At 41.4% G+C, this 12500-nt stretch overlaps 2 protein-coding genes across 4 annotated transcripts in view; both read left to right on the top strand.

Moving 5' to 3' along the window:
* prlra (prolactin receptor a) overlaps positions 1-2172 on the top strand; it is an 18065-nt gene extending 15893 nt beyond the window's left edge. For both annotated transcript variants that reach the window (XM_047805954.1, XM_047805955.1), the window contains one exon: positions 236-2172. In XM_047805954.1, the coding sequence (XP_047661910.1) occupies positions 236-1132 (897 nt within the window). In that variant the 3' untranslated portion in view covers positions 1133-2172. The remainder of the gene's footprint in view (positions 1-235) is intronic.
* A 5740-nt stretch (positions 2173-7912) lies between these two features.
* The window catches only part of agxt2 (alanine--glyoxylate aminotransferase 2), an 11033-nt gene continuing 6445 nt past the window's right edge, over positions 7913-12500 (top strand). Inside the window, exons 1-8 of one of the 2 annotated variants that reach the window (XM_047805950.1) lie at positions 7913-8053; positions 8255-8507; positions 9362-9441; positions 9749-9939; positions 10102-10225; positions 10616-10710; positions 10968-11061; positions 11153-11246. In XM_047805950.1, the coding sequence (XP_047661906.1) occupies positions 8414-8507; positions 9362-9441; positions 9749-9939; positions 10102-10225; positions 10616-10710; positions 10968-11061; positions 11153-11246 (772 nt within the window). In that variant the 5' untranslated portion in view covers positions 7913-8053; positions 8255-8413. Of the gene's footprint in view, positions 8068-8254; positions 8508-9361; positions 9442-9748; positions 9940-10101; positions 10226-10615; positions 10711-10967; positions 11062-11152; positions 11247-12500 lie in introns of both variants that reach the window. The other variant, XM_047805951.1, reaches the window with a different exon arrangement.

Here is a 12500-nt window from a genome sequence, read left to right as displayed (position 1 = left end):
ACTAATGACTAGATGACTAATGACTAGATGACTAATGACTAGTTGACTAATGACTAGATGACTAATGACTAGATGACTAATGACTAGGTGACTAATGACTAGATGACTAATGACTAGATGACTAATGACTAGATGACTAATGACTAGGTGACTAATGACTAGATGACTAATGACTAGATGACTAATGACTAGATGCGCTGCTTCATTGTCTTCTTTCCTCCTGCTTTCGTGACAGAACGGGAAATCAGAGGAAGTGTTGAACGCGCTGGTGATCCACAGTTTTCCACCAACCAAGTACGAGGAGCTGCTAGTGGATTATCTGGAGGTTTACGACAACGATGAGACGCACAACTTGGTTTTGGACTCCAAGGATCCACATGTGGAGTCTGTGAACTCCACCATCACGTCGTCAGACAGCGATTCTGGACGAGGGAGCTGTGACAGCCGAACCCTGCTGCTGGACAAGAGCACACAGGGACGGAACCTGGGCGGAACCAAGCAGGGGGGCTGGGGTTCTGAAGAGCCCGGTTCTCCGATCAGAGAAGAAGGAAAAGGCCGGATGTGGAATAACGTGTTCTCGGCTCCTCGGCCGCACCCCGAGCACCACTATTATCAGCAGGACCTCCATTTACAGCAGCCGCATGACACCAAATGCACCTACCACAACATCCCTGAGATTTCCTGCATCTCCTCATCTGTCCACATCAGCAGAACTGTGGAAAATCATCTGGAGGAGCTTCTGATCAAACCTCGGGTCTGCGGACGCTTTCAGACTGACTGCACGGACGGCGTCGTGATGCAGTCTGCTGAATCCCAACCCACAGAATACGTAGAGGTGCAGACGGTGGATCAGGAAAACGTCCTCCACGTTCAGCCGCTCTCCGACCCCGAGGAGCGAAGGCAGGAACTTTCTGACTCCTCACCTGGTGAGAATTACAGCAAGGTGCGGGATGTGATCTCAGATAATCTGCTTCTGCTTCAGAGTGACGTGAGCATTGTACCGCAGGGATGTCAATGCCAAACCATTCATCAGGAGAACCATCAGACCTGTAAACACAGCACCGTCCTGTCCTTATCCTCCATTCTGCAGCCAGGGAACGGATATGTCGACTCGACCGTGATGACTTCCTAACGTCTCCGTCTCTGGAATCCCGATTAGAAATAAGAGCTTTCATGGACGGCTCCTGGGACAGGGAATCACAATCTCTTAAAAACCAGCAGTTCTGAAAGATCACCCGAGGTTCTGAGAAGCTACGACAGATACCTCGGGAGAAAGTCTTTGCTACAAGCTCTTGGTGATGCCTCATGTCTTTGGTCACAATCAGATTCTGCCGGGTTCTTGCTGGTTCTGTTGGGTCAGTACTTGTTTTAAAAAAGACCCGGAATACCCAGTCTTTTCATGGCGGAGACTCGTGCATAAGGTGATCTTACGTCTTAACCAATCAGCAGGAAGAAGACACATTATCGATCCTGATTTTTATACATGATCTCGATTAGTTAGTGAGTTCTACAGGCTGAGATGAGAACTTTCATCATTTCACTTCTCATCATTAATCTTAACCAGCTGAAAGCTCAGATATATTTTTGTATTTGAACCTTTTCATCAGTCTACATTTATTTACATAAAATAAGGCTTTGGCTAATTAAATAAGCATAAAGTTGCATATTCAACAGGGATGTAAAAAAAACCTCAGGCTTCCAAACGATATAAGACATGTGGCTGATTTTGTCCTGAACAGTGACGACACGAAGAAGGACTTTTTTTTAAGCGTCAGATTTCCGAGAGGCCGAATTGCCTCGCCGGCGTGTTTCAATTGTTAATAAGTACTTTTAAAAAATGTCCATTTATGTTTCTTTATCCTTCTAATAATTCTAATAACAAACAAAATCTAGTTAACTGGAGTTAGGATTAAAATCAGGCCAAATTTCTCTTTCTTGTTTAAATCATGTCCAGAACTTGCAGAACTTCTCGATTTCATCATGTTTTAATTCAATGGAATTGTAGAACATAAGTACAGGTAAATTGTGACATATAGCTACTATATTTAGGGGTCGTGAAGTGGGCGGAGCTTACCGACTTAATCGAAGACGCTAAATTTAAGCCGATGTGGTGGTGACGAAGTGATGAAAACCAAAGCAAACAACATTGAAATAAACAACGATGAGATTTGATTTTTTCTTATCGATTTATGTTGTAAACTCGGATCATTTCCCTGCCGTAGTGTCTTACGTTGACCGTCACCTGTCGATCAACATTTCGGAGACGTTCTGAAGCTCCTCAGACACTTCGTATAATAGTTTATTTTAAACACCAGCCAACGATGCACTTCATTAGATGCTCCTCTGCTTCATCTCCTAAGGGAAAAACCTCTCATTTTAATCAGCGTGAGGGTTTTAATGGGAGAGAAACATGAACTCGAGGAGATCTGACTGTTTTCTGGGAAACTAGAAGAAACTCAAAACATTAGAACCTCAAACACGCTGCACTTAAAGCACCTGGATTTGATCCTGGAGCTTGTGGTTCTACTGTAACGTGAGCACCTGAATCACCGGCGTTCGGGTTCTGAGTGCTGATTTACTGTATGGTGATACGCACCGAATCGTATGACGTCGTCGGTGCGTGTTACGTGTCTGTGTCCGAATGCTGAAGACCTATTTCCATTTTTGATGGACTTCAGATCACACTAGAGTTTTTCTGCAGCGTAGCAAGATTTCCACATCTCAGCGATCTGAAGATCGTTTATCTGCCTGATTAAGTGGAGAAAACGTTTCCATTGATGGATAATTCTTTGGTTTTTAGCTTCCAGATAAGTTTCTACGTTCAAACACACTCCCTGTTTCTGATCTTCTGATGGTGAACACATTTCATGTTCTTCTGTTCCTTTCCTAACGCCAACACCGCTCTACACGCCCGTGGTGATGTAGACGCAGATATTTTTTTGCACAGATCTTGATAAATCATCATGTTTGTATTTTATAACCACAGTAAGTAAAGGCTTGTGGTGTGACAAAAAATATCACATGACCGTTCTCAAAACAAACAAACAAAAAAAAAACATTTCATCTATACACGATATATACTGTAGAACTGATTTTTTTTCTTTTTTAAAACCTGATATTTTATGTTCAGTCTTAAAATATATAAAAATAAAAAATATTTGAAACAGTTGAAAAAAAATAAAACGGGGGGGGGGGGACTACGGTGGCTTAGTGGGGGTTCGATTCCCGCCTCCGCCTTGTGTGTGTGGAGTTTGCATGTTCTCCCCGTGCCTCGGGGGTTTCCTCCGGGTACTCCGGTTTCCTCCCCCGGTCCAAAGACATGCATGGTAGGTTGATTGGCATCTCTGGGAAATTGTCCGTAGTGTGTGAGTGTGTGAGTGAATGAGAGTGTGTGTGTGCCCTGTGATGGGTTGGCACTCCGTCCAGGGTGTATCCTGCCTCGATGCCCGATAACGCCTGAGATAGGCACAGGCTCCCCGTGACCCGAGAAGTTCGGATAAGCGGTAGAAAATAAACGAATGAACGAACGAACAAACTATCTTTAACCCCGAACACTCGACACTAACCGAATCCGAGGGATCTGTGAGGTGGAGACGTTCTGTGAGATATTTTAGACTGAATTCACACACTATTTAAAGCTAAACCGTTAGCCTGAGAGAGAACGTTAGCAAACTAGCGTTGTTTCTGGAAGGTTTATTTCCAATCGTTGATAAAAAACTCAGTTTAAAAAAAAACAAAAAAAAAACAGTTCCTTTTAACTCATCTTTTAGACCTAATCAGTTAGTTATCGAAGTTAAAGCAGATTTTTAATGCTAGAAGAAAGAGAATGATGTGCGATAGAGACATGTTCGTGTTGACGTTGTGTTAACTGTAATGAGCAGAAACACGGTTACTCGTTTATTAAAGTTGTTATTGATCATTTACAGTAGAATATAGATATAAAGCGCATTAAAAACTCTCGACTGATGATTTGATGTCAGTCAGATATTTAGATTAATCTTGTGGTTCAGATTTTGGGATTGATTTTGTATCACTGACATGAAAACCATCAGCACTCAGAATGAAAATCGTGCCACTGACTGAAGTTTGCCAGAAGTTTGTTATGTTCGATTCCTTTCGCTTGCTCAAGGCCGCGGTCCTTTTAAACACACTCCTGACGGACGGCGTTGCTCGGAGGATCTTCATCTTTATTTATTGCACTGTTCATGATGTAACATTCATTTATAGTAAACACCGAGTCTCTGGATGAGCTGTTGTGACTCCTGACATGTTCTGTTGTGTGTAAATCATCTTTACCAGTGTTTTTTTTTTTTATTGTCTGAGCAGCACAAGGGGAAAAATAATAAAAAATTAACAAGTCAGTTTATTACAATGTGCCAACATGTTTTTTTTTTTGTGTGTGTGTGAATCTTTTCCCCAGAATAAAATAAAATCCCACATTGCAACTGAACTTCTTGGGTCTTTCGATGAGTCGAATCATTCGATTCATTCAGATTTATTCTGACAGACGGGTTCATCCGTTGAGCTCAGAATTCACCGATCGAAAGACGGGTGAATCTCGGTCAATGACAGATGATTCGTTCACTTAAACAGCTGGAATGATTCAGTAATTCAAACGCTGACCTGCTGAATGACAGAAAGATGAACTGATTCATACAAACAGAAAGATTCATACAAACACAAAGATGAACTGATTCATACAAACAGAAAGATTCATACAAACACAAAGATGAACTGATTCATACAAACAGAAAGATTCATACAAACACAAAGATGAACTGATTCATACAAACAGAAAGATTCATACAAACACAAAGATGAACTGATTCATACAAACAGAAAGATTCATACAAACAGAAAGATGAACTGATTCATATACTGACTGCTGAAGGAGACAGAGTGAATCTTGGGCATGATGGAAAGACTCACCATTTCATACACGGACCTGATGAATGAAAAAAAAAAAAACAGAAGGAATTGCTGATTTAAACCCTGACCCAGGGGACAGTAGGAAAGTAAATCAGTGTTGTCACAGAAAAAGTCACTGACCTGAGGAACAGGAGATGAGAATCGGGTCATGACAGAGAGAGACGACCGATTTATTCAAACACTCAGCTGCTGAAAGGGACAGAAGCTGCACAAGTGACAAATGACCAAAATGGGGTAGGTGTAATGGGGTAGGTGAAATGGTGTAAGTGTAATGGGGTAGGTGTAATGCTCGACTGGTTCCTCCATCTCTCAGGGAACGAGAGATGTAGGCTTTAGGTGGTAGGTGGCGCTACGCAATACCGGTATGAATACAGAGATAGTTGTCTGTTATGTTTCAGTGAGACTTGGTTAAACAGTGCAATGAATGATAGTCTTTACCTACCTGGCTTTGGTACACCATTAAGGCTTGATAGCTACAGGGAAATCAATCGGTGGAGGATTATGTATGTATATTAACACCAAGTGGTGTAGACAACATATCATTAGACATACTATCAATTCTCCAAACATAGAACTACTATCAGTTTCCTTAAGACCTATATATTCACCACGAGAGTTTGGCCAACTATTTGTATGTCTAGTGTATATTCCTCCTGATGCAAATTATAGAGCAGCTGCAGATGCGATATATCATCACGTACAGTACAAGAACTTGAGGCAGCGTCCCCAGATACTCCCAAACTTATTCTGGGTGACTTTAACAGCAGCTCCTTGTCATCTGCACTACCCCACTATCAGCAATATATGAAATGTGGATCAAAACCAATTGATCTATGCTATGGCAACATCAAAAATGCTTATAAAGCAGTCAACAAACCAGCGATAGGTGGGTCAGATCATAACACTGTCTTTTTATTGCCCTCTTATCGATAAAAACTAAAAAGTGAAAAAACTAAAATGGTATCAGTGCGTGGATGGGACGATGACAGTGCGACAGCTCTTCAGGGCTGTTTTGACTGCACAGTGTCACGATGAGACAAAGGCGAGTGCGGATCCATTTGCAGTTAAATCCTTTTAATACACAAAACAGAAAACAAGAAACAAACAAGCAGGCAAAAACAGGGCAGAACACTGAGCAGGACAGGGAACAGAGACATAAACAGACAACATACTAAACACTAAACAACGACTCACAACCGGGAAGTGAACAAAAACAGAGTACATATAGAGAACGAGAACCAATCACAAGACGGGGACAGACAAGGACTAAGACTAAACACCTGGGGAAGAGATTGAATGCAATTAAATGTCCGTGGTAACAAATAGGTGGGCGGGGTCAACAATTAACATCAGGGAATGACAGCAGACAGACAAAAGGGAAAATACAGACAGACTCCTTACACACAGAGTGGTGTGGTCTTACACAGACCGTGTAGATGTGGACGACCGTGTGGACGTTGTCACGTCATATATTAACTTTCGTGTTGACAATGTGATCCCGACAAAACGTGAAACAGTTTGCTAATTCAAAACCCTGGATTACAACCGAAATTAAAAAACTGTTAGTGGATAAAAAAAGAGCCTTTAAAGCAAATGACCGGCGTGGAGGGAAGATGAAATACAGATGGCGGGCGTGGTGGTGGTGGTGTCTTTCTGTCCAGAACAGGAACATGCTGGATAAGGTGACTAAAATGGGCCAGAAAAATGACTGGATATAATGTTAAAAGCATCTCCAATCTTACAGATCAGTATACCCTCAATCAGGCATTGAGGATACCGGATGCTTGATTTCAAATGCCACCAACAAAAACTAAACGTGCTATTACATCATTCGTACCGAGGAACATTCAGTTACTGAACAGATTAGACACGGGTACATAGAATTTTTAAAGATTTAAAAATTGTTTAGATATTGGACTGATTATCGTATGTCACTATCATCGTTGTGTTTGTGTTGTTTATGGTTTTTTTTTGTGTCTTCTATGTTTTGTAAAGTTGTTGGATGTTAACGTGGCTTCCTTGAGTGTGAAAGAAATTCCCTTCTGGGCAATAAAGGTTTTCAATTACTACAAGACTCTTCTCTGTTCTGGCACCGAGGCGGTGGGATGAACTTCCCCAAGAGGTCCGGACAGCTGAGTCACTGGATATTTTCAAGCGGCGGTCGAAGACCTACTTATTCAGGAAACACTTCAACTAGCACTTCTTTCCTTATCTTTTGCATTAAAAAAAAAACAAAAAAAAAACTTTGACACTTTTTCATTGTAACTTTGAACAAATGTTTTAAACTCATGGTATCTTAAGTATGTAAGCTAGTGAGCAGCTTATGTACGTCGCTCCGGATAAGGGCGTCTGTCACATGCTGTAAATGTAAATGTAATGGTGAGGCTGAAATAGTGTAACTGAAGTGGTGTAGCTGAAATTGTGTAGGTGACTTGAGGAATATTGCAGATACTGTATATAAGCCAAGTGACTGAGACTATAAGTGACTGTGGTCATTTGGACATGAGGAAGCACTCATGGTAAGTATCCATTACCTGTCAGCTATATTAGTCTCATAACCTCAGTGTAAAATTAGACAAAGCTGAATTTAGACACCAAACATAAGCGATACTAAGCAACAGGGTACTTTTACATTTTGGTTAGATGCCTGCTACGTTTGACAGGTTGATTACAGCAATTACTGACCACCGAATTTCTGCTGTAGGGTTAATGTTAATGTCAGTAATGCGGTTATTATTCTGTTTTTTTTATTTTACATATGATAACATAAAATCCCACATTGTAACTGAACTTCTTGGGTCTTTCGATGATCATTCGATTCATTCAGATTTCATACAAACAGAAAGATGAACTGATTCATATACTGACTGCTGAAGGAGACAGAGTGAATCTTGGGCATGATGGAAAGACTCACCATTTCATACACAGACCTGATGAATGAAAAAAAAAAACAAAAAACAGAAGGAATTGCTGATTTAAACCCTGACCCAGGGGACAGTAGGAAAGTAAATCAGTGTTGTCACAGAAAAAGTCACTGACCTGAGGAACAGATGATTTATTCAAACACTCAGCTGCTGAAAGGGACAGAAGCTGCACAAGTGACAAATGGTGCAGGTGAAATGGTGTAAGTGTAACGGGGTAGGTGTAATGGGGTAGGTGTAATGCTCGACTGGTTTCACCATCTCTTCTCTGACACCAAGGTGGTGGGATGAACTTTCCCTAGATGTCCGGACAGCTGAGTCACTGGCTATTTTCAAGCAGCGATTTTACATATATATATATATATATATGAATACAGCTTTGTGTGTGTTTAAATCTTTTTCAGGTCACTTCTGGTAAAAAGCTGAAGGTTTTCTTGTTACTTGGACACACACCCCCTACTCAGAGATCTTCTTAATAAAGAAGCAGCTGAACTTTACCCTTGGATCAAACTATAAATTCCTCAGTGCAAAAAAAAAAACCCTCTGCAAGTATTTTTGAAAACATGCATAAACTCCTTGCACGAGTGAACGCTCCACTGAGCTCCAGAAGAGTCGAGCACGGAGTCGGTTCTGCGCTTCAGCTGCCCCGGACGAGTGGTGAGTATTTTTAGATGATTAAAATCCCATGTCAGATGAGTGAGAAGTTTTTCTTTAGCACTTACTTTAGTTCAATATGAAAACAAACAAAAATGTATAGAGTATTTAACATAAGCTATTAGCACTAGCCTATAACACTTCATGACACTGTAGTACGTTATCATGCTGTGTTCATTAGGTAATAAACAAAGAACAGGATTATAGGATTATATACACGTGCTGTATACACACACTTTTTTTTAAAAACTGTAGTATTTTAACTGGAGATCAAATAAACTTCAGAATTTATCCACTGTGCTGGATATTTATTATTATTATTATTATTTAAAAAAAAACCTCACATAAATAAAAATAAATGACTAAAAATACAGAGTTTCACCTCGGGCCAAAGGTCACGTAGATAATAGAGTATTAGTGATATAACTCTAAAAAGATATGTTTTATTCACATAAAACTATATATAATATATAAATATATCAAAGACTGTTTGTGGCCTAATGGTTAGAGAGTCTGACTCGTAATCCTAAGGTTGTGGGTTCGAGTCTCGGGCTGGCCACGACTGAGGTGACTTTGAGCAAGGCACCGAACCCCCACAACTGCTCCCCGGTGCCACAGAATAAATGGTTGCCCACTGCTCCGGGTGTGTGTTCACTGCTGTGTGTGTGTGTGTTCACTGCTGTGTGTGTGTGTGTTCACTGCTGTGTGTGTGTGCATTCACGTGTGTGTGTGCACTTTGGATGGGTCAAATGCAGAGAACGTATATATATATATATATATATATGCGCTAAACAGCATGTATACACTAACACACACAAAACTATGCTAGACATTAACATGAATATTTTCTGGTTCAGGTTCATTATGTCAGGAGACCGAGTCGAAGAACCGGAGAGTCCGGATGCCGACATTTAATTTCACCCCTGAGACATACCAGGTGAGTACTCGTTGTAAAAAATTCTAAGCTTCTCTGTCCTGAGGACGTCCACATGGCTGTTCTAAAAAAGAATACTATAAAAACCAGACTCGACTCGAGGCAGACTTAATTCGCAAATTTGAGACTTTAAGACTTGACTTTGACTTGACATTCATGACTTGAGACTTGACTCAGACTTGAGTTATATAGCTCAGAGATGGGGGACTCGGCTTCGGCGCTTCGGTGATTCGGTGTAACGGAGGTGAAGGTCCGAGGTATCAGTTTAGAGAGATATCGAGTTTGTTATTATCGTCGAGTTGTTTTTTAGGGTATGAGTAAGGAGAAGATGCTGGAGATCAGGAAGCTGAACTGTAATGCCATGACCATGAAGGTGACGTGCTACAAGAAGCCACTTTTTATCCATCATGGTTTCATGCAGTGGCTGTGGGACGTGGACGGGTCGCGCTATCTGGACATGTTCGCAGGGGTCGCCACCGTCAGCCTGGGGCACTGCCATCCGTAAGCTCCTGTCTGGTTTAGGATTATTCCGTTTTTTCTCTTTTAGTGTAAATATCAATTAACTAATGTGTGATGATTTGAAGTGTCAGATGTGTATGTGTGTGTGTGTGTGTGTGTGTTTGTGTGTGTGTGTGTGTGTGTGTGTGTGTGTGTGCCCTTAAGGAAAGTAAATAAAGCTGCACAGGAGCAGCTGCAGCGCCTTTGGCACACTTCAGCTATTTACGTTCATCCTCCGATCCAGGAATATGTAGAAAATCTCGTCTCACATCTGCCTGAACCTTTGAAGGTACACACACACACACACACACACACACACACACACACACACACACACACACACACACACACACACACACACACACAAATAAATGTCTGTGTATATTCTATAAACATATTTCATAAATTGAATGTGTGTGTGAGAGAGTGATTCACCTGTTCAGACCATCACAGCTGCCCTCCTGGCACACACACACACACAAAAACACACACACAAACACACACACACAAACACACACACACAAACACACACACACGCACACAAATAAATGTCTGTGTATATTCTATAAACATATTTCATAAATTGGCAGTGTGTGTAAGTGTGTGTTTATGTGCACATGTGTGTGTGTGTGTGTGTGTGTGTGTGTGTGTGTGTGTGTGTGTGTGTGTGTGTTTATAGGTAGTGTATCTGACTAACAGTGGCTCCGAGGCCAATGATCTGGCTCTGCTGATGGCGAGATTACACACAGGAAACTATGATGCCATCACTTTTAGGTAAACCCTACAGCTTTTAATATTATTATTATTATTATTATTATTATTATTATTATTATTATTATTATTATTATTATTATTATTATTATTTCTTTTTAATATCACTAATCTGTCCTCCATACAAGCTCTTCCTCACTTTAACACAAACCTGTCGGTTTATTGTGTCTTTCTACAAATTTTAAATGAGACGCTTTAAGAAATAAAGTGATGTACAGTTTGTACAGATCCCCATTCCTGTGTGTTTGTTTGTGCTCTAGAGGCTCCTATCACGGTGGGAGTCAACTAACGATGGGTCTGACCTCAAATGCAGTGTATAAATACCCAGTAGCCTCCAGTGTGGGCTGCTATAATGTATGTACACCTTGTGCCCCTACTTCCTGTCCACCACTTCCTGTTTTGAATGTAATATTCCTCCTGAGTCAGAGTGGGATTTGTTTTTCAGACCATGTGTCCGGACGTGTTCAGGGGCCTGTGGGGGGGGAGTCACTGCAGAGATTCACCTGTTCAGACCATCAGAGAGTGCAGCTGCCCTCCTGGTACACACACACACACACACACACACACACACACACACACACAGACACACGCACACCTACAGAGTCACACACACACACACACACATGCACACCTAGACACACACAGAGACACACACACACATGCACAGAGTCACACACACACACACACACACACACACACACACACACACACAGACAGACACATGCACACCTACAGAGTCACACACACACACACACACACACATGCACACCTAGACACACACAGAGACACACACACATGCACAGTCACACACACACACATACACACACACACACACACACACACACACACATGCACACCTAGACACACACAGAGACACACACACGCACAGAGTCACCCACATACACACAGAGACACACACACACACACACACACACACACATAGAGAGACACACACAAACACAGACACGTACACAAACACACACACACATGCACACCTAGACACACACAGAGACACACACATGCACAGAGTCACACACACACACACACATACAGTACACACAGAGACACATAGACACACACACATACACAAACACACAGACACACACACGCACACCTAGGCACACACACACACACACACACACATGCACAGAGTCACACACACACAAACACAGAGAGACACACACACACACACACAAACACACAGACTCACACAGAGACACACACACACACACACAGACACACACAGAGACACACACACACACACACACAAACACAGACACATACACAAACACACAGACTCACACAGACACACACACAGACACACACAAACACACAGACACACACAGACACACACACATATTATGATGTCTGGCATGCAGTTTCTTAATCATTTCTTAACTCGACGTTTCATATTAACTATAACCCAATAACACAACACCATCCACAATGTCCTACAAATATAGGAAACATAAACACAGCCTTATTACAGTGAGTGTGATGAGATATTGATTCGCTAGGATTTTACACACACACACACACACACACACACACACACACACACACACACACACACACACACACACAAAACTGTGTGCAGTAAAAAGCTGTATGGCTTAAACAGATAACCCAAACATTATTCTGCATGGTTAACTCATCTTCTGATAGATAATAAACATGTCTTTACAGTAAGATTTGTATTTATTCTTTGTCATGATGTTTACAGTGTAACTGGTTTGTAAGTTCAGTAAAAACCACAAAGCTGTTTGGACTTTAGTACAAGGTCAGATTTTATT

This window comes from Tachysurus fulvidraco, chromosome 21 (genome assembly GCF_022655615.1).
Source record: "Tachysurus fulvidraco isolate hzauxx_2018 chromosome 21, HZAU_PFXX_2.0, whole genome shotgun sequence".
NCBI lineage: Eukaryota > Metazoa > Chordata > Actinopteri > Siluriformes > Bagridae > Tachysurus > Tachysurus fulvidraco.
The sequence above is the reverse complement of the archived record's forward strand: the minus strand, read 5'-3'. Positions and strand labels throughout refer to the sequence as shown.